The sequence below is a fragment of the Hevea brasiliensis genome, chromosome 18 (assembly GCF_030052815.1).
Source record: "Hevea brasiliensis isolate MT/VB/25A 57/8 chromosome 18, ASM3005281v1, whole genome shotgun sequence".
Taxonomy (NCBI): Eukaryota; Viridiplantae; Streptophyta; class Magnoliopsida; order Malpighiales; family Euphorbiaceae; genus Hevea; species Hevea brasiliensis.
The window spans coordinates 36961037-36982943 of record NC_079510.1 but is presented as its reverse complement, the minus strand read 5'-3'; the positions used below and the strand labels follow the sequence as shown (position 1 = coordinate 36982943).

The following is a 21907-nucleotide window of genomic DNA, read 5'->3' as shown; positions in this document are numbered from 1 at the left end:
CTCTTTTAAATCATTGAGCTATATCATCCGAAAAAAAATTAAAAAAAAAAAAAAAAATTGTAGGGTCACTTTTTAGATGGGACTCGTCCAATGAAAGTACTTTTTGCAACTCCCAACTAAAAGGGGGCAAAAAGAATTTTCAGAAAAAAAAAGGAGAGAGAGAGAGAGAGAGAGAGAGGATTAGATGTTAGAAGGTGCGGCTCTATCAAAATAGGGCAAGCAAATGCAAATAAAAATGGGTAAATACCAATTCCCAACTTGTATTACCAGGTGTCCTTGAACAATCAGAGTGAGGGTACATCTCCACAATTTGTAATTCATGGGTGCTATTCAAATTGAAAAAAAAAAAAAAAAAAAGAAAAAGATCTCCTAGATTGTCTAGTCTCACAGAAAGAGAGAGAGAGAGAGAGAGAGAGAGAGAGAGAGGATGATTGAACATTGAGTGGACAAATTCCAGGCACCACCTTGACAAGCTTAAAAAACCTGAGCACAAGCTACTGAATTGGCAACTAGCTCAAATACTACAGTTGCGGCAACTTCACTTGGCCGTTGCACTTTATAATCCCAAAAATCTTTCCATAACCTTTTTTTTTCCTACCTCCCATAGGGGTGGTATCTACCCATGCCAGCGCCACCATATCCTCTACTTCCGTAGAAAGAACCTCCACTGCTACCCCCATACCCACCTCCGAGGCCAGTGTCATAGCTACCTCCATAGCCACTGCCAGATCCACCAGCACCACTGCCACTGCCATATCCACCATAACCCTCACCAGAGCCACCATAACCACCTCCAAAATCATAACCCCTGCTAAAGCCTCCTCCATACCGACCAGAATATCCATAAGAGGGCTCCCCTCTATAAGACGCAATGCCACCACTGCCATATCCTCCATATCCACCAAATTCACCCCCATTATATCCACCATAAGTACTGGCTCTATCTCCATAAACTCCGCCAGACCTATAACCACCACCACCACCACCACCAAAGCCACTGCCTATGTATCCATCATACGCATCACCCAATCCACTACCAAATGCAGATCTTGAATCATTATAACGCTTGGAAGGGGGCGGTGGAGGGTTGGCCTTCTTTGGCTCTGCCTTCTTGATCTCCACCTACAAAAAGAACAAATAAGTGTTGGTAAACCGAAAATATAATGCATGAAAACCATGTTATTCTATAACAAAATTTACTTTTACACAAGAAAAGAAGTTGATTTACTCAATTTTACTCCTTATTGACCTAGCTATCTCCACAAGGACCTATTACATCTTACTTCACAGCACACAGAAAACAAGCCAGCTGGACAACAAGGATAAGAAAGATGATACAACTGGCTCTCAATAATATTATAGGTTATAAACCAAACTTTGGAAAAAGGAACACTAGTGACTTGATTAGGCACATAAGTATTTTCTCTATAGTCATAATTGGCATATATGTCCATTAGGCTTTCCTGCATCATATTGAAATCTTTCACTTGCACCTGGCTCATCCATGAAAGCTTTACAACCAAGATCCAAAGCATTCACACTATCGAGCATTTTGCTAATTTTATTAATTGACATTCAAACCCAATAAAACAAATCTCCCACTTTAAAATTCTATCAACTATTGCCACAGATAAACTAAAATAAAATTGTTTGATTTTCAAGGGAAAAAATGTAGGGCGTCATAAAATACATGCCAAGCATTAACAAGGTAAACTACAATCATAATCACAGAATTTTGCATTTAATCTCTATTTTTGGCACAAATCGTTAATTTGTATCAATCTGTTCATTAAACGTTAATTCAGTCAATCAAATGAGTCAAAGTAACCAGAATGCATTGAAAGATCCACTTGAAGGTTGAATACTTGCCAAATTTGAGAGAAAAAGGAGATAAAATTTTGAGAGAAATCAAGAAATTGGTCTTTCTGGGATTCCCAGATAGCCAATTGTGAATAACAATTTACTAGCATAAATTCATCATGAGTAGATTTACACTCTGAACATTTTTCCACTGGGTGAACTATCTACACAACAGAATAATAAAGCTGCATAAAGACTATGCATCTCAGTAATCAAACGTATGATACATAAAGATCTGATGGATGAAAAGATCATATAAATTTACATGAATTCAGTATAGAGAGTTGTATGCCTTCAAGTAGACATTATATTATATTTTGGGTACTTTAGAAAGAACTTGGATTCTCCAAGACTGTATTCTTGTGCAACAACTATAATGGACTAAGTTGAGGTCTTTGAAAAGTTATTTGAAATCATTCCAGTCAAATTGTTGGAACAATAGAAAAAGGAGTATCAAAAACAAACTGTTATCTGAAACACTGACATCCTGCTTTTCACTTGTAATTATAAGAAGGGCAGTTGTAAAGACATAAATATTATCTTCAAAAACCTAGGGTAAGAAGGGTACTTGTAAAGACACAAATATTATCTTTAATAATCTAGGGGCAAGGAAGAAAAAATTGTTGTTGCCATTAGCTGGTTATATGCTCACCTGAGTTCCAGCTAACTCAAGCTTATTCCCTTTGGCCAAAATATCATCCACTGCCAGCTCCGAGTCAAATGTAATAAATCCAAAGCCACGAGAGCGGTTAGTAGAGTGGTCTCGCATGATCTGGTGTTCAATGACCTCACCATATTGTGTAAAGAATTCTTTGAACTCATCTGTCCATGGATTCATGCCCATTTATCAAGCAACTAGCACTTTAGTGGGAGGCCAGAAAAATAGAGCTGCTTAAAGAATAAATTACCTTCAGTCACAGCTGTAGGAATTCCACCAACAAAAATCTTTTTTGTCTTGAAATCCCTCGATCCAATAGCTCCCTTTGGTATGGTTCGCTTGATTTCCACCTATGGCATCCAAAGAACAAAACAAAAATCAATAATCCACTCAAAGAAACGAGGAAAAAAATTAGTCACTTTTAAGAAAAGACAAATCACAGGTTTAATCCAACATTGAACTCAAACTTCACCCTACCTGTTTGCCATTAATAATATGTGTGTCCTGAATAACTTGGTCAACAACTAAGGGATCTGCATAGGTTACGAACCCAAAACCACGAGGTTGGCCAGTCTTTCGGTCCTTCATTATAACAGAATCAGTAATTTCACCATATTTACCAAAATGCTTGACAAATTGTGCTGCACAAAGAAACGTAGAAAAAAAGGGTTGAAACCAAAAATAGTTCTGAAATGAAAATGGTGGCAATAGTTACTTATCACAAGCAAAACTAACCAGAAGTAGTCTCCCTGGCTAAACCTCCAATAAAAATTTTCCTGCAGTAAAATCAGAGCAATCAATCAGATTTCACAATTGAAGTTTCTCAAAACTCATATAACATAAAAAACCAAAATAAAAAAAAAAACAAGAGGAAAAGAACCCATATTACCAGAGGGAAAAGAATAACTAAAGCTAATGGAAGCATTGGGACATTAATAGTTATTTGTGTATCTATTGGAGCATAGGGTGTCATTAAATGCGAACAACAATAGCGAAAGTCATCACCAATATTAAAATTACCAATAAGAAATCAAATTCCCCCTCTCATTCCAGGAAAGACTACCAGAAACCTTACCTCATTTCCCCAATACCAAAAGGGCTTCGACGAATTAAAGTATATATGCATTTCCTAATTTTGAATTTTTTTCGGGAAACAAACAGAAGCAAGAAAGAACTTACCCAGGACTGGCTCCATCCCCAGTGTGAGATTGAGACTTAATCTCATTGGCGTTGTGGTCGGTTTCTCCTACAGCAAGTGCATCTTGGTCTTGCGGGTCCATGGCTTGAAGATTTAAAGGATGATTACTGGAATGGTAAAGCAGAGAGCTTGGACGAAGAAGGAGAAGAAGAAAAAGAAAAGCAAGCCCTAGAAAATTTGGGAATTGAAAATTAGCAGAGTTCGAAACTGAAAAGCCCTAAAAATGTTGGCCATTCGGGAATGGCGTCCTTACCTTGGGGACCACCTTTAAATTAATAATTTTTTTATTAATGTTAAATGAAACATTTTTTAAGTTAATTTATATTCTAAATCTCTCTTTGTTACTTTTTTCATATGGATACTTATATTATGGTAAATTACTATGAAATCTCTTAATTTTCTCAAAATTTATTAATTGGTCCTTCAAATTCTTTAAGGCAATAAAAATGTCTCTGGGTAATTCAAAATAGAACAACTTAATCTTTCTATTAACCTTTCGTGTGTGGCAGAATGGAAATGTCCAAAATGCTCTCGAGTACCATCCAAAACATCTAAAATGCCATTTCTCTAGGTTAAAATTTTTAAATCACTATTTGAATTCTCTCTTAGAAGTCTCTCTCTCTCTCTCTCTCTCAACAGGAAAACAATTATTTCTTACTTGTTTTTCAATACCATAAAAACCAAAAACACTATGAAAATAAAATAACATACTTGTCTTCAAGAATCCAAGGATCAAATCAACATATTCAAGCTTTCTTTCCATCAACTTGTAATCTTCTTTCAACTTTACAACCTCATCTTTGACCTCATTTTTCAGCTTCATAAACTCTTCCTTGATCATATTATCTAGCTTCATAACATCTTCCAGTAGCTCATTCACATGTTGACACTTAACAATTTTCCTTATTGAAGAGTTTCAACTCTATCAAGTTGAAGTGGAAGTCGATGATGGCAAGCAACACACTATCCCTAAAATGGTCCACATATATTGTCTATGCAATAGTAATATGGGCGGTTAGGGTTTTCTGCAGATTGGGAAAGTCTCACCCCAATCTACGATTCCATGAATCGTAGAATCCCATCCACATATAATGCCACTTGAATGAGACATTATGGTTGAAACAAATGAAGAAACGAAAATGGAGGGATAAGAAGAGGTGGATGTTGCAAATATGAGAGATAAATGGTGCTGTGAAAGAATGACCGAAGGAGGAAGAAAGACAAAATCAGGATGTTAAGGGCTATTAGGGGTATTTTTGCCATTTCACGTATTCCTCTCTTTTTACCGAGCCCTCTCCCATTTGACTATGGTTTTCCTCACCCAATGGTAACAGAACGACTAAGTAGTCTTCCTTTGAATTAACAGGGAACATTTTAATTGCCTCAAAGAATTTTGGAGACTAACTAATAAATTTTGATAAACTTAAGGACCTTATAGCAATTTATCCTTTATGTTATGTGTAGAAGTATAATCACATAAAATATTCACCTAAAAAAGAAAAATTCAAAATTATTATTTTAAGAGAGAAATTAAAAGAGTAATAACTCAAAACTTAAGTCTGTTAAGTGATATGATTTTAAACGCTAAACCAAGTTAAGCTAAACAGATAAATTCAAAATTATTGAATTGCTATTTTTTAGAAATAAATTGCTTTTCAAGAAGGCGATCAACTGTTGCAGACAAGGATTTGAAGCCCTAAAAATACCTTGAAACGCATGATTTTGTGATACCTTGATGTTTGAAAAAGTGGTTGTTTGAAAGTTTATTAAACAAAATAGAGCTTTTCTGACAAGATTTGATTCTGTCTGTGAGTTTCCTTTTTAAATCTGTTTATTATTATTATTCCTTGAGTAGAGAGGTTTTGAGAAAGCGAGAATTCGAATCACTGAACCAACTTAGGCTAAACAATCCATTTGTGATTATTGAAAATTTTCGTGAAATTTTTACTAATAATTTTTATTATTCAAGTTAATGCCATTAAAGAATATAATATTATTAAAGCTATTGACTTTCAAACTACTTTAAACTGGTACTAGCTTGCTTTTATCAATGGCAGCTCAGCTGCAATAACAAAATCAAATAGACCCACTAACATCTTCATTTATATTCCTCTAAACACGATAAAAGGATTAGTCTCGACAAAATGCACATCCCTCGTGTAACATGACCCTAACATAGAAAATGTGTCTCTGCACAACAAAGTATGAAGGTCCAGGTTGCACAAAAATTTTGATCAACAAAATGTTGGGTCTAAATCAGACAGCAATCATGCTCAATGACACAAATTGGCAGGAAGAGAGATAAAAGGTCTAATACGTACGCTGTGGATTAAACCTCCTCCTAGATTCTTGCTTGTAGTATGGAGTTTCATCTATTGTCGTTCTCACATAGTCTACAAAAGGCTGAGGTGTTCGAGGTGACTGTTCGTTCAAAATAGGGCTACTACGCTCGGGTGTAAGAGGTGCTGTAATACTTGGAGTAGCAGGGGTTGGATATGGCTGAGTTCTGTTGGACATCCTAATGAAATTTTTGAAAATAAATATCGTTCCCAGTGCCGCAACTAAACACCCAGCTACCATTAGAAATATGCTGCTTTTGAAGATGGCTTTTGATGCATCTCCAGCATCAGGTTCATAATTAACATCTATTTCAACTCTCTGACCTGTCACAGAGAACAAAATGAAAGAGGTTGTTATGAAAAAAAAAAATTAACTAAAAAAAAAACTATCATGTGTCAACAACCAGAGCAAAATAGGCTCACTATTGGCTGGAAGTGCGATGATAATTTTATCCTTGAATCTCTTGGCTTTTAGCACTTTGACCTGCAAATATCAACAAGAACGTTAATTTTAAAAATTAAAATGAGTGGGGAGTTTTTATGTGTGTGTGTGTGTGTGTTTTCCGTACTTCTACACCAAAAATTTGGGATAAGTTCTGTCTGAACAACATTCAAGTCTCATATGTTTTGGGCAGAGTCCTCAGGATTTTGGGATGACCATTAAAATTCTACACTTAAACCCTTGCAATGGATTGATTATCCTTCATTCTTAAGAAAAATAGTAATTGAAATAATTTCATTTCTTAACTGCTAATAGTCGCAATTTCAGAAATTACTCGAAATGAATCACATAACTCACCTCATAATCTGCACAACCACCAATACCAAAATCTTCTTTATGGATAGGGCTGATCTTTATAAAATCCTGGTTATGCCATTGGATATCAACATCTACAATAGGAAAATGATCAATGACATCAACATTTACAGTAGATTTATGGCAGCAGATGGGAAATTTAGTTTACAGCAGATTTTATTGCAGCAGATAGGAAATTTAGTTCTCTTATAATCATCATAAAAATCTAAGTAAATGCCTATAGTTATAAAATAAGAGTTTCCAAAATGCTAAGATGGATATTAGAAATACAAGATTGGGTAAGATAAGAAGTAAATACATCTATTGGAGAGTGAGTGGCTGGCATCCATTGAGGACAAGTTGGGGGAGGGTCAAATGAGAACATTTGGTTTATATCCAACATAGACTAAGAGAGTTTTGCCATTGCCCACAGGTGTACTAATTCAAAATCAGCAGATAGGAAGGGGAGAATGGACCTAAAATTAAACGCAAAAAGTCTATTTTGGCCTTTAAAATATGGGCGAATAGTCATATAAGTGCTTATAAGGTTTTGGGGGTCCAAATAAGTTCTTCAAATTTTAAAAACGATAAATAAGTCTTTTAAATTTTAAAAATAGATCAAATAAGTCCTTTTATTATTTTAAGGACAAATAAGCACTTTAATTTTTAACTTTTAAAAATAGATTAAAAAAGGATGAACTATAATTTATCTCTAATATAAATCCAATCAAGGCCGCACCCGAAGATCTTTAGTGCAAAGGGACCTCATCAATAAACCTATGTGTTTGATTTGCAACATCCTCATAAATGTTTGCTGCATCCTGGAGCATATTGATAAGTTGTTCTTTGCCGACTGATTCAAGATGCATTTTTATGGTTTCATCAGTTTTGTAGAGAAGTTTCTTGAACACCCCAGTAAATAATAATTTATCAATTTGTTCCAGAATGCAATATTCATCGCCGGGATGTTGCAAATAAGATATACAGAATTGCTGATGAGAATCCGTGCACAGTCTTGACTAGATTTATATTAGAAGCAAATTATAATTGTCCTTTTTTTTAATCTATTTTTAAAAGTTAAAAGGTTTATTTGTCCTCAAAGGCTTATTTGATCTATTTTTAAAAATTTGAAAAACTTATTTTATCATTTTTAAAAGTTGAAGGTCTTAATTGAATTCTGAAACACTTTACGGTCTTATGTAACTATTTGGCATAACTTAAAAAACCTAAATAGGCCAAAAATATAAAATTAACATGGACTAAGATGGTAGAAAGTGGCCTAGAACTAGAAGGATCAATGTGCCTACACCAAGTCCAAAGTAATTTAGATCTGAGGCTTGGTCGAGTTGTGTTGAGTTACCAATAAAATAAAGGCCAAATCTACACCCACAACATTACCCCATTTATCATTTGAGCCAAAACCCAAGGGCCGAGGCACACGCGGGATGCACATGCAGGTGGGAGTCGATTTGACATGAGGAGGCTAGGGGCAGTGGGGAGGTGACAACTTAGCAGAATGGCACCACTGGTTGGATATAATAAAGTAATAATTACATGAGTTTAATGATCCTTGACAAATTTCCTCAAAGTTCATTAACAAAATCCAAACTTATAGATCAAGGTGTATGCATACACATGCATATACACCAACATTTACATATTACATGAGACTGGTAGCAGATGTGGCATTGTTCTTAGATATATTTGACACATATGAGCCTTAATAGACACATCTAATTCAGAATTAGCAACAAAGAAGGCACAATGTAGTCTGCCTCAAAGGTTCTAAGGACTTCAATAGAAATAGACCAACATATAGACAGGGCACAGTTCAGGATACCACTGACAGTCCTTACCACCTTCAGAGAGAGAAAGAGAGAGAGAGAGAGAAGGAAAACCCTTACACAGAACATGACCCAATACAGAACACAAGAAAGGAGAGATATTGGGTTTTTTATATTCTTATTTCATTATTTATTTCTTCGCAGGGGAGGTAATAGAGGTAGTTTAGGCGGAGTGTTACCTGTATTACCCAAGATGGTTATTATAGTCTTGTTGGAGTCTGGTGTCAGATTCAACTGCATTAAACTCTGCAACATAAAAAAATCACACAGTATTGGTATTGTTTCAAATTCACACTTAAAACCTGGTTGATGCAGACAAGAGAATGAACTTTTGGAACTATTTCTTCCTAAAATGCTCTCTTGTTTGTGTCAATCATTTAGAGGGGTTCAAGTTAACAATTGGTGCTTTTCATTATATTGTAAAAAAACATCGCAAAATTCAAACCTTGAATTAATCCCAACACTATAAGATCTTGCTACAATGTAATACATAAACAAATAGATGGAATCCAATATGCAGCTGATAGAATTCTAGAAACGTTCCAGTGGATCTAATGTAATGGGGCAATTGAATGCAGGTTCCAGGTTTGTGTTGTATGCATTTATTCTGCCTCAATTGTTACAAGACCAAAATTACCTTGTCCATCTCCAATATGGAAAAGCCTCCAATAAAAAGTGCAGATACAGATCCAGAGACATGGTTGGCTTCTTTGAGTGAAGCATTAATAGAAACAGATATATAAGGTCTCATATCCTTCATTCTGGGTATTGAGCGTACCAAATGCTCTGGTGAGTATGGGAAGAAGAGGCAATAGGAATTACCCGTGTCAAGATCCATCCATGGCTTTGCATACCTTTAGTCCAGATATGGAAACAACAAGAAGTGTCAGGATATACCATCTATTTATTAGACCTACACCAGATGAAAGAGTCAGAAACATACCCAACAAAAGAAGGATCAACCTTACAGTCATATGACATTTCTTTACCATTTTTGACAGCATCAAACTTTTGGTGAGGGTCACTGGTTTAATCAAACAGAACAACAAATGCATTAATTATTTTCCTGGTTTAATCAAACAGAAAAACAAATGCATTAATTATTTTCCTGTGTCATTGTTTATGTGTGTTAGTGTGCAGAACAGAAAGAAATGACAAATAATTCTTCAAATTAGAAAGTTATGAATAGGGCATTAATTGGTGGTAGAGATGCAGCCTTGAGTAGACCCAAAAATTATCAGGAAACAACCATGTTCAGCAGTACTAAGGAGTAAGGAAGGTCTTTAAACAGCAAAACAGAAGACATTGCTTTTCCCAGAACATTAGAATTCACCCAAAATGGAAACATAATAATCCAGAAAGTGAACTAAGTGATCAATATTCTGTTGTTGATGTTATCTCAATTCTCATCCACTGCATATGTGATTCTAGTAGCACATGAACTTTCTAGAGGGGATTGAGAATGGAGATCATGTAACTAATATTAGTTATGAGGGGCCAAAGTCAATATAAAATGAAAATATGGTTAAAAGTTGACATAAAAATGCGTGGTTATATTTATAATTCAAAAAGCTTTGGGGGGCCATCATTAGATTTTGAAAATTTTAGATGAAAATTTAAGGGTACTTATTTTAATTTTTAAAAGCCTCTTCTTTTTTTTTTGGCTCTTTCCAGTTGGCTGGTTCTGCGCCTGCATATAACCACGCTTGCAGCATTTACATGCATCAAGAGATGCAACCACCCAGTCAAGTTTGACCGCCCAAAAATAATGCATCCCAATTACTAATAAAACCCTTCCGCCCCCAATAGAAAAGACCAAGTCTATCATATCTGCATGTACAACATTATATGATTGGTTTTTAATTGACCATATATTTGCTATGGAGATCATTTTCTTAATTGCTAGACAGTAGCTACAGAAATATAATACAACAATAGTCATGGTAAGGATATGCAGAAGTTATCATTATAGCAATGTTATATATTTATGTGATCACAAATGTTATAGGATTATATTTATGTGATCACAAATGTTATAGGAAGTCAATCCTATAATTATGTAAATAATATTCTTTCTTAATTAGTTAGCATAATTAATGGGATATCACCCCAATTAGAATACTTAATTATAGGACCCTTTATATATAAATACTTTGTATCTCATTCAGTAAAATATATAGAAAATATTTACCTATATAGTATCAGAGCCTTGTTGGGAAAAAAAAATTTTTTTTATGAGAAAACTATTAGAAACATTACTGTGGAGTTAGGTCACCATCTCAAGGTGACATTTAAGTCTCACCGCCCACCCAAGAAGGAAGATCCCTTGCCGGTGACCTCACCCAAAAAATCCGTTCACCAGAAGACCGGCGAGTGAGGCTCACGCCGATACAAGCTTCTGCCGCTGTCCCACTCGCCGGCCCGTGGAGGCGCGTCCGACATCCTTTGCTGCTCCAATTGCTCTCGCTGGCGTCGCCTTGAGTGTATAATGCATCCCTGTTAATTGTCCTGCCATAGGGTGCCTTTGTGGAGGTAATTTGTCTTGGTCCAACTATTGTTGGGTATGTTTCTGGCTTCTGTTACACTGAACTGCTTTAAAATTGTGTCTTTAGGTGTGTTTGCTCTGTGTTTATTAGTTTAGGAAAGGAGATTTCTGTGATTTATTGCTGTGAAATTTTTTTTTAATGGCGGAAAGTAAAAGTGTAATAGCTGATGTGATTTCTATAATGACTAAAATCACGGAACACAAACTTAATGGTTCTAATTATCTTGATTGGAGTAAGACGGTTCAGGTTCATTTGCGAAGTATTGATAAGGATGATCATCTCACCAAAGATTCACCTACTGATGATACAAAGCAAACTTGGATGAGGGAGGATGCTAGTTTGTTCTTGCAAATTCGAAATTCCATTAACAGTGAAGTAATTAGCTTAATTAATCACTGTGAGTTTATTAAAGAATTGATGGACTATTTAGAATTCTTATATTCAGGTAAAGGAAATATCTCTTGTATTTATGAGGTATGTAAGGCATTTTATCGTGTAGAGAAACAAGATAGGTCTCTCACAGCCTATTTTATGGATTTTAAAAGGATCTATGAGGAGCTTAATGTCTTAATGCCGATTAGTCCTGATGTGAAAGTTCAGCAAGCTCAATGAGAACAAATGGCTGTCAATTTTTTTGGCAGGTCTTCTCCCAAAGTTTGAAACTGCTAAATCTCAAATTCTTTTTGATTCTGAAATTTCATCTCTGCATGATATTTTCTCAAGAGTACTTCGTACTGAAGCTCCCCAAGTCTCCCAATTTGTTAATAGTGCTCTTGTTAGTCGTACTGACAATGGCGGGCAAAGTCATAAAGGAGGCAGTAAAGGAGGGTATAGTGGCAATAGGGGTAACCAGCGTAGTGGGGAGGTTGCCCCTAATCGCGACTTAGGAGGAATTGAATGTTACTATTATCATGAGTCAGGTCATACAAAAAGGTATTGTCCGAAACTTCAGAATAAGAACTCACGATCTCAGATGGCCAATATGGTAGTTGATGACTCTTCAGTAGCTCCTTATTAGAAAGCAGTTTTAGTATCCGCCGAAGAATATGCACAGTTTTCACAGTATCAGGCCTCTCTAAAGTCTTCTAGCTCCCCAGTCACTGCAATAGTTGAGTCAGGTAAATTTACTACATGCTTTGTCTCCTCCAAATGGGTTATTGATTCTGGTGCTACAGACCACATGACTGGTAATTCTTGTTATGGAAAGTCAATCACTATATTATTTCTCTGTATATTCTGTATTCTGTATTCTTACTTATGATTTCTTATTTAGAATTTCTTCCTAATTAGTCGAACACAATTATAGGAATTAATTGTATATATATACCCATGTACAGATTAATTGAAATTGAGGAGAATCATCTCGTTCTACTTGGTATCAGAGCAGGTCATCTATCTAGGGTGACTATTTGTTCTCACAACCCAACTCGGGAGAGACCTTGGCCGCCAACCGGCCGTCCTCTCTGATCCGGTCGCCGGAATCCAAGCACATGAGGTTCACGCGCCCAACTAAGGTTCTCGCCGTTTCTTCACTCACCGACGTGTGGAGGCCCGTCCGCCGGCCGTTTCGACTACGATCAGCATCGCCGGCGTCGCCTCAACCCCCTCATTCCACCACTGTGTTGTTGTCTGATCCAGTACACACCATTAAAGGATTTCTGAGGTTTGGCTCTCAGATCCTATTTCGATATTTGCTTGATTTGTGATTTTGGGTTATTTTGCGGCTATAAGCACTTTGGATTAGCGTTTTGGTTAGTTTTCCTTGTCTCAACAAATGACAGACAATAAGAATGTTATTTCTGATGTGATTCCGGTGATGACTAAGATCACGGAACACAAACTTAATGGTTCGAATTACCTGGAGTAGAGTAAGACTGTTAGGGTCTATTTGCATAGCATTGATAAGAATGATCACCTTACTAAAGACCCACCTACTGATGATACACGGCAAACTTGACTAAGGGAGGATGCTCGGTTGTTTTTGCAGCTTTGAAACTCGATTTACAGTGAGGTAATTAGTTTAATTAATCACTGTGAATTTGTTAAGGAATTGATGAATTACTTAGATTTTCTGTATTCTAGTAAAGGGAATATCTCCCTTATTTATGATGTTTTTAAGGCATTCTACCATGCTGAGAAAGAGGATAAGTCTCTCACGGCTTATTTTATGAATTTTAAATGGGTATATGAGGAACTTAATGTATTGTTGTATTTTAGTTCTGATGTGAAAATTCAGCAGGCCCAACGGGAGCAACTGTCTGTTATGAGTTTTCTTGCAGGCCTTCCTTCAGAGTATGAGACTGCTAAATCTAAGATTTTCTCCAATTTTGAGATTTCCTTTTTGCATGAAACGTTCACACGGGTCCTTCGTACAGAGAGTACTCAATCTTCACAGTCTGCCAGTAGTGCTCTTATTAGCCGTAATCCAAATGAACAACAGGGTAATAGAAGAGGAAGTAGAAGAGGAATTACAGGCAACAGAGGTAATCAGCGTAATGGGGAGGCTAGTTCTAATCAGGACTCATTTGTTATTATTGCCATGAGCCTGGCCATACAAAATATAATTGTTCGCAACTTCAGAGAAAAAATCAGCGATCACAGGTGGCAAATATGGCAGCAGAGGATTCTACAGTATCTTCCTCTAAGAAAACTATTTTGGTATTTGCAGAGGATTTTGCACAGTTTTCTCAGTATCAAGCATCTCTAAAGCCTACCAATTCCCCTGTTACTGCGATCGCTGAGTCAGGTAAATCCATTACATGCCTTGTGTCTTCCTCATCCAAATGGGTTATTGATTCTGGTGCGATAGATCACATGACAAGTAATTCTAGTCTTCTATCTGCTTTTCAGTCTAATCTCACTTCCACTACTGTTACTTTAGCTGATGGTTCTACTTCTTATGTCATGGGTTCTAGAACTATGAACCCGACTTCGTCAATTTCTTTGTCATCTGTTTTGTGTCTACCAAAATTCTATTTTAATCTACTTTCTGTTAGTAAACTTACTCGTACCTTAAATTGCTCTTTTTTCTTTTTTCTTTTTTCCTGACCAGTGTTTGTTTCAGGATCTTATGATGAAGCAGATTATTGGTAGAAGACGCGAGTCAGGTGGTCTCTACATTCTGGAAAATCATGTACCGCGGTCGCTTGTTTCCTCCAGTACCTTAACACCTCTTGAAGCTCATTGTAGATTGTGCTATCCTTCTTTGTCTACTATGAAGAAGCTGTATCCTCAGTTTTAGTCTTTATCAGTACTAGAATGTGAGTCGTGTCAGTTTGCAAAACATCATCGTTTGCCTTCTGTGTCTAGAGTCAATAAACGGGCTTCATCTCCTTTTGAGTTAGTTCATTCTGATGTTTGGGGTCCTTGTTCTGTTACTTCTAAAACTGAATTTCGTTATTTTGTTACTTTTGTTGATGATTACTCTCGTGTTACCTGGTTATATTTAATGAAGAATTGTTCTGAGTTTTCTATCTTTTATGCCTTTTGTAATAAAATCAAAACTCAATTTAATATTTCTGTACGCATATTAAGAAGTGACAATGCCAAAGAATATTTTTCAGTACAATTTCAATTTTTTATGACACAAAATGGCATTCTTCATCAGTCTTCCTGTGTTGATACCCTATACCAAAATGGCGTGGCCGAAAGAAAAAATCGGCATTTTCATGAGGTAACTCGTGCTCTTCTTTTTCCTATGAAAGTTCCTAAACACTTTTGGGTGGATGCAGTTTTTACGGCATGTTTTTTGATCAATCGTATGCCGTCTTCTGTCTATAATGGGGATATTCCTTATACTGCTTTATTTCGTACAAAATTTTTGTTCCCTGTTGAACCTCGTATTTTTTGTTGTACCTGTTTTGTGCATGATGTTCGTCCACAGATTACTAAATTGGATACGAAGTCTCTCAAATGTGTCTTCTTTGGGTACTCCCAGCTCCAAAAAGGGTACCGCTGTTTCTCTCCTACTCTTAATCGTTATCTTGTTTCTACAGATATCACATTTTTTGAGTCAACTCCATTCTTTCCTCAATCATCTGTGTATGAGAGTCAGGGGAAGGAGGATGATCTCTTAATATATACTATCCAACTAATGTCTAGTCCTCTCTCATAGCCTGGTCCTTCTGTCTCTAGACTTACTCGACTTTCCGTTATTTATATTTATTCCAGGAGATTGGAGATTCCTAACTCAGATCCTCCACCAGCTACTTCGTTAGGAGATACTGTACCTCATACTGATCATGATTCTGACCTAGAGTTACCCATTACTCTTCGTAAAGGTAAGCGTTCATGCACTTACCCTATCTCTTCTTTTGTTTCTTATAATCAATTGTCTTCTTGTTCTCGGTGTTTTGTTACTTCTTTAGACTCTATTCCTATCCCTAATACTGTTGGTGAGGCACTGTCTCATCCTGGCTGGTGTGCTGCTATGCAAGCGGAAATAGAGGCTTTAGATGCTAATGGTACATGGGAACTGTTGCCTTTGCCCACTGGTAAGAAAGCTATTGGTTGCAAATGGGTATTTACAGTAAAGGTAAATCCTAATGGTTCTGTGGTTAGGTTAAAAGCACACCTTGTGGCAAAAGGATATGCTCAGACATATGGAGTTGATTACTCTGACACTTTTTCTCCTGTAGCTAAACTTACTTCTGTTCGCTTGTTTATCTCTTTAACAGCTACATATGATTGGACCCTGCACCAATTGGATATCAAGAATACTTTCCTTCATGGTGATCTTCAGGAGAAGGTGTATATGGAGCAACCACCTGGGTTTGTTGCTCAGAGGGAGTTGGGTAAAATTTGTAGGCTTCGGAAGTCTCTTTATGGCTTGAAACAAAGTCCTAGGGCCTGGTTTGGCAGATTCAGTGAAGCAGTACAGGAATTTGGTATGCAAAAGAGTAAGTGTGATTACTCAGTATTTTATAGGCAATCTGAGGCTGGTCTAATTCTCCTGGTGGTCTATGTGGATGACATTGTCATCACTGGGAGTGACTCTACAGGTATTTTATCTCTTAAAACCTTCCTCCAAACCCAGTTTCAGACCAAAGACTTGATATTGTTTAAGTATTTCTTGGGTATTGAAGTTATAAGAAGTAAGAAGGGTATTTTCTTGTCTCAAAGAAAACATGTCCTCGATCTATTGACGGAGACAGAAAAATTAGGTGCTAAGCCTTGCAGTGCACCAATGACTCCAAATTTACAACTGTTAGCAGGGGATAGTGAGTTGTTTGAAGATCCAGAGAGATTGGTAGGAAAATTGAACTACTTTACAGTCACTAGTTCTGACATTGCTTATGCCGTTAGTGTGGTAAGTCAGTTTATGTCATCTCCAACTGTTGCTCATTGGAAAGCCTTGGGACAAATCTTGTGTTATCTAAAGGGCGCTCCAGGAAGAGGTTTGTTATATGGTAATCATGGGCATTTGAATGTTGAATGTTTTTCAGATGACGACGGGGCTGGATCTAAGGTTGACAGGAGGTCAACTACTGGATATTGCGTTTTTGTTGGAAGAAATTTGGTGTCTTGGAGAAGCAAGATGCATAGTGTAGTTTCTCGATCTAGTGCTGAATCGGAATACAGAGCCATGGCACAATCAGTATGTGAGGTAATGTGGATACTTCAATTACTAGATTAGACAGGTTTTAAGACATCCCTGCCTGCGAAATTGAGGTGTGATAATCAAGTTGCTCTCCATATTGCTTCTAATCCAGTGTTTTATGAGCGGACCAAACATATTGAGATTGATTATCACTTTGTTCGTGAAAAGATTTAACAACAAATCATCTCAACAGGACACATCAAAACTGGAGAGCAGTTAGGAGATATTTTCACAAAAGCTCTAAATAGAGCTAGGATTAACTACATTTGTAACAAGTTGGGCATGATTAACATCTATGCTCCAACTTGAGGGGGAGTGTTATGGAAAGTCAATTACTATATTATTTCTCTATATATTCTGTATTCTGTATTCCTATTTAGGATTTCTTATTTAGAATTTCTTTCTAATTAGTAGAACACAATTATAGGAATCAATTATATATATATATATACCCATGTACAGATTAATTGAAATTAAGGAGAATCATCTCTTTCTATTATTCTAACCTTTTGTCTACATTCAGCCTCATCATCCTTCATCCTCTGTTGTTTTGGCCGATGGGTCCAAGTCTTATGTCATTGGTTCTAACATTGCAAATCTCACACCATCCATTTCTGTATCATCTGGTTTGTGTCTACCTAAATTCGCCTTTAATTTACTCTCTGTTAGTAAACTTACTCGAGTCTTAAATTGTAGTATCTCATTTTTTCCTAATCATTATTTGTTCCAGGATCTTACGACGAAGCAGATTATTGGTAGAGGATATGAGTCTGGAGGCCTCTACGTCCTTGACAAACAGGTGCCAAGATCTCTTGTGCGTTCCAGGATTTTAACTCCTATTGAAGTCCATTTTCGGTTGGGACATCCGTCTTTATCTATCTTGAAAAAGTTATGTCCACAGTTTCAGTCTTTGTTAGTTTAAGATTGTGAGTCCTGTCAGTTTGCTAAACATCATCGTTTGCCTAAAGTGTCTCGAGTCAATAAATGGGCTTCGTCCCCTTTTGAGTGAGTTCATTCTAATGTATGGGGTCCATTTCCTATTATTTCAAACTCTGGATTCAAGAATTTTATTACATTTGTTGATGATTATTCCCGTGTTACTTTGTTATTTTTAATGAAGAATCGTTCAGAATTATTTTCTATTTTTTGTGCATTTTGTGCTGAGATTCAAAATCAATTTAATACGTTTGTGCGTATATTGAGAAGTGATAATGCTAAGGAATATCTTTTTAGCAATTTTCAAACCTATATGTCGCAAAAAGGCATTCTTCATCAGACATCTTGTGTTGATACTCCATCCCAGAATGAGGTTGCTGAAAGAAAAAATAGATATCTCCTTGAGGTAGCATGGGCACTCCTTTTTCAAATGAAAGTTCCTAAACAGTTTTGGGCTGATGCAGTTTCTACAGCTTGTTTCCTGATTAATCGTATGCCATCATTTGTCCTTAACGGTAATATTCCTTATACCTTTTTGTTTCCTTTTACATCTTTGTTTCCTATTGAACTTCGTATCTTTGGTCGTACTTGTTTTGTGCGAGATGTTCGTTCACAGGTTACTAAATTGGATCCCAAGTCTCTTAGGTGTCTCTTCCTTGGATATTCTCCACTTCAAAAAGGGTACAGATGTTTTCCTCCAACCCTTAATCGTTATATTGTGTCTGCTGATGTTACCTTTTTTGAATCTACTCCATTCTTTCCTCCCTCACCTATTTATGAGAGTCCGGGTGAGGAAGATGATCTCTTAGTCTATTCTGTCCATCCAGTGTCAAGTCCTCATCCAGATCCTCAGAATTCTCCTGCGCTAGCACCGATTCAATCCCCTCGCCCACCTGTTGTTCATGTTTACTCTAGAAGATTGGAGACTCTTGACTCAAATCCTCCACCAGCTTCTTTGTCAGAAGACCCAGTTCCATCCACTGCTCCTCAGTTTGACTTAGATCTTCCCATTGCTCTTCGCAAAAGGTAAACGTCAATGTACTTATCCTATCTCTTCCTTTGTATGTTGTGATCACTTGTCTCCATCTCATTGTTTTATCAGTTCTCTACATACTATTTCTATTCCTAAAACTGTTGCTGAGGTATTGTCCCATCCTAGCTAGCGTGTTGCAATGGAAGAGGAAATGGTGACTTTAGATACTAATGGTACTTGAGAATTGGTGCATCTGCCTCCTAATAAGAAAGCTATTGGATGCAAATGGGTTTTTGCAGTCCCATCTTGTCGCCTTGCTGCTAAAGGATATGCTCAGACTTATGGAGCTGATTACTCTGACACTTTCTCTCCTGTTGCTAAACCAGCTTCTGTTCGCTTGTTTGTTTCTTTGGCAGCCAGATATGATTGGCCTTTACATCAGTTAGATATAAAAAATGCTTTCCTTCATGGTGATCTCCAAGAGGAAGTTTATATGGAGCAACCACCAGGTTTTGTTGCTCAGGGGGAGTTAGGCAAAGTTTGCAGGCTCTGAAAATCCCTTTATAACATGAAACAGAGTCCTCGAGCTTGGTTTGGCAGATTCAGTGAGGTAGTTCAGCAGTTTCGCATGAAAAAGAGCAAGTCCAATCATTCAGTATTTTATAGACATTTTAAAGCTGGACTAATCTTACTTATAGTATATGTTGATGATATTGTTATTACTGGAAATGACTCTGCAGGTATTTCATCACTTAAGCCATTTCTTTAGACTCAGTTTCAAACAAAAAATTTGGGTTTGTTGAAATATTTCTTAGGCATTGAAGTTTCAAGGTGTAAGAAAGGCATCTTCTTATCTCAGAGGAAGTATGTCCTTGATTTATTGGCGGAAACACGAAAATTAGGTGCCAAACCATGTAGTGCTCCAATGACTTCAAATCTTCAGATGGTGAACTATTTGAGGATCCTAAGATATATAGGAGATTGATTGGCAAGCTTAATTATCTCACAGTGACTCATCCGGATATTGCATATTCAGTTAGTGTTGTAAGTCAATTTATGTCATCTCCTACTGTTAACCATTGGGAAGCTTTGGGGCAAATTTTATGTTACTTGAAGGGGGCTCCAGGGCGTGGTCTCTGCTATAGCAATCATGAGCACTTAAATATTGAGTGTTTTTCAGATGCAGATTGGGCTGATTCAAAGATTGATAGGAGATCCATTACAGGATATTGTATCTTTGTTGGAGGAAACTTAGTATATTGGAGAAGTAAGAAACAGACTGTAGTTTCTCGTTCGAGTGCTAAATCAGAATATCGAGCTATTGCCCAAACTGTGTAAAGTAATGTGGACACTCAGTTATTGGAATAAGTGGGTTTTGAGACCTCATTTCCTGTCAAACTATGGTGTGACAATCAAGCTGCTCTCCATATTGTCTAAAATCTAGTGTTTCATGAGCGTACTAAGCATATTGAAATTAATTGTCACTTCCTTCAATAAAAGATAATCTCAACAGGGCATGTCAAAACCGGAGAGCAGTTAGGAGATATCTTCACAAAGGCTTCGAATAGGGCTCGGATTGACTACATTTGTAACAAGTTGGGCATGATTAATATCTATGCTCCAACTTGAGGGGGAGTGTTATAGGAAGTCAATCCTATAATTATGTAAATAATATTCTTTCTTAATTAGTTAGCATAATTAGTGGGATATCACCCCAATTAGAATACTTAATTACAGAACCCTTTGTATATAAATACCTTGTATCTCATTCAATAAAATATATAGAAAATATTTACCTACAACAAACAACAGAGTTTTGGTTTTACTACCAAAGTCAGAGAGCTTGCCCCAGAATCTAAATTTTGTTAATTATTTGAGTGAAGCATAATGCAACATGTCCAGACAACACATTAAGACATCAAATGAATCACTTTGGATATTTCTGTTGACTCAGCTGATGAATATAGAATCTTTTTCAAAGGGAAAAAATGGTAATAAAGCTTTGTATTAATATACAAAATGTATATAACAGTGTCTAGAGAGCATCACAAGTCACAACCTTCTGCTCACTGGGTGTATACAAGTATTTTTTTTTTTCCAAGAAAAAAAGTATTGCCAACTGCATATCTAAGAAAACAATTGCTTCTACATTTCATGATTATCAGCGGTAGTGAAATGATGTGATGAAAATACTCCAGCAATGAAGAATGTACTAATTTGTCACCATTCCATTTCATAAGTTAAAACCAAACTGAACAAATTGGTACTTCACAAGCAATCAAATGCCAAGGCATTCTCATGGCCTATGTTTATTAAAGGTTATCCATTTTGCAATGCAATCAATTCTTCAAGAGAAACTTGAAAAAATATCACTTGAAGTTCAGCACCAGTCACTTAAAATGTGTGAAATCACTATAATATGGGCATGGATTCATTCACAAACCTGAACTTCACAGAGAAGCTATATCCTTTTGTTGGGTAAGGAACATTTGTTAGCATCTCTTTCGGAGCATCAATAGTGACAACATTTCCCGATAGCACACTAACTGCTGTTTGCAATTTCATACTTGGAGATTCAAAAGCTACTGTTCAAAAATAATAATTCCAAATAATGAAAAAACAGAGTTCACATTAATTTTATTCGAACTTATGTATACGACATAAAGAAAGTATAATTTTTTAAATTCAGCACCTTGGGTCGAACCTATCCCAACTGCTTCAGCTTTTCCTGATGTCATATCTACAGATATGACACTTTCATTAGCACTAAGCCAGCGGCCAGAGACATGATCATCAATCCCTAGCACATACAAGAAAATAAGCAATTAATTAATTATGATATCCTAGGAGAGATATAAAGGTGAAAAGAACTTTTCTTGTTGCTATCAAATGAAAAACACAGTTACTGTTACTTAAAAATGTTTAGAAGAAACAAAAAGGAAATTTAAAGTGAATGTTGTAGGCCCACCTTCAACATTGAAATCAAGTGAACTTCCTTGACAAAGGACAGGGTTTTGAGGAAATACATGGGCACCAACAGAGATCTGAAGAAATGAAGTATTCAGGTGTCTTAAACTGGACTGAAGTATTCACATTTGCAAAAAGGGGGATCCAGAAAAGGGACTGGAAATTTACAATAACTTGCATGCAAGTTACTA

General features: G+C 36.5%; 1 protein-coding gene across 2 annotated transcripts in view; it reads right to left on the bottom strand.

Moving 5' to 3' along the window:
- Positions 1-227: 227 nt before the first annotated feature.
- LOC110673061 (nuclear pore complex protein GP210) overlaps positions 228-21907 on the bottom strand; it is an 85352-nt gene continuing 63672 nt past the window's right edge. The window contains exons 28-41 of one of the 2 annotated variants that reach the window (XM_021836066.2): positions 21718-21793; positions 21442-21549; positions 21193-21334; positions 9639-9719; positions 9333-9549; positions 8875-8941; positions 6855-6946; positions 6479-6539; positions 6052-6379; positions 3254-3294; positions 2996-3159; positions 2769-2868; positions 2513-2682; positions 228-1122 (exon numbers count right to left, since the gene is read on the bottom strand). In XM_021836066.2, the coding sequence (XP_021691758.2) occupies positions 595-1122; positions 2513-2682; positions 2769-2868; positions 2996-3159; positions 3254-3294; positions 6052-6379; positions 6479-6539; positions 6855-6946; positions 8875-8941; positions 9333-9549; positions 9639-9719; positions 21193-21334; positions 21442-21549; positions 21718-21793 (2175 nt within the window). In that variant the 3' untranslated portion in view covers positions 228-594. Of the gene's footprint in view, positions 1123-2512; positions 2683-2768; positions 2869-2995; positions 3160-3253; positions 3295-5734; positions 6380-6478; positions 6540-6854; positions 6947-8874; positions 8942-9332; positions 9550-9638; positions 9720-21192; positions 21335-21441; positions 21550-21717; positions 21794-21907 lie in introns of those variants that run through there. The other variant, XM_021836063.2, reaches the window with a different exon arrangement.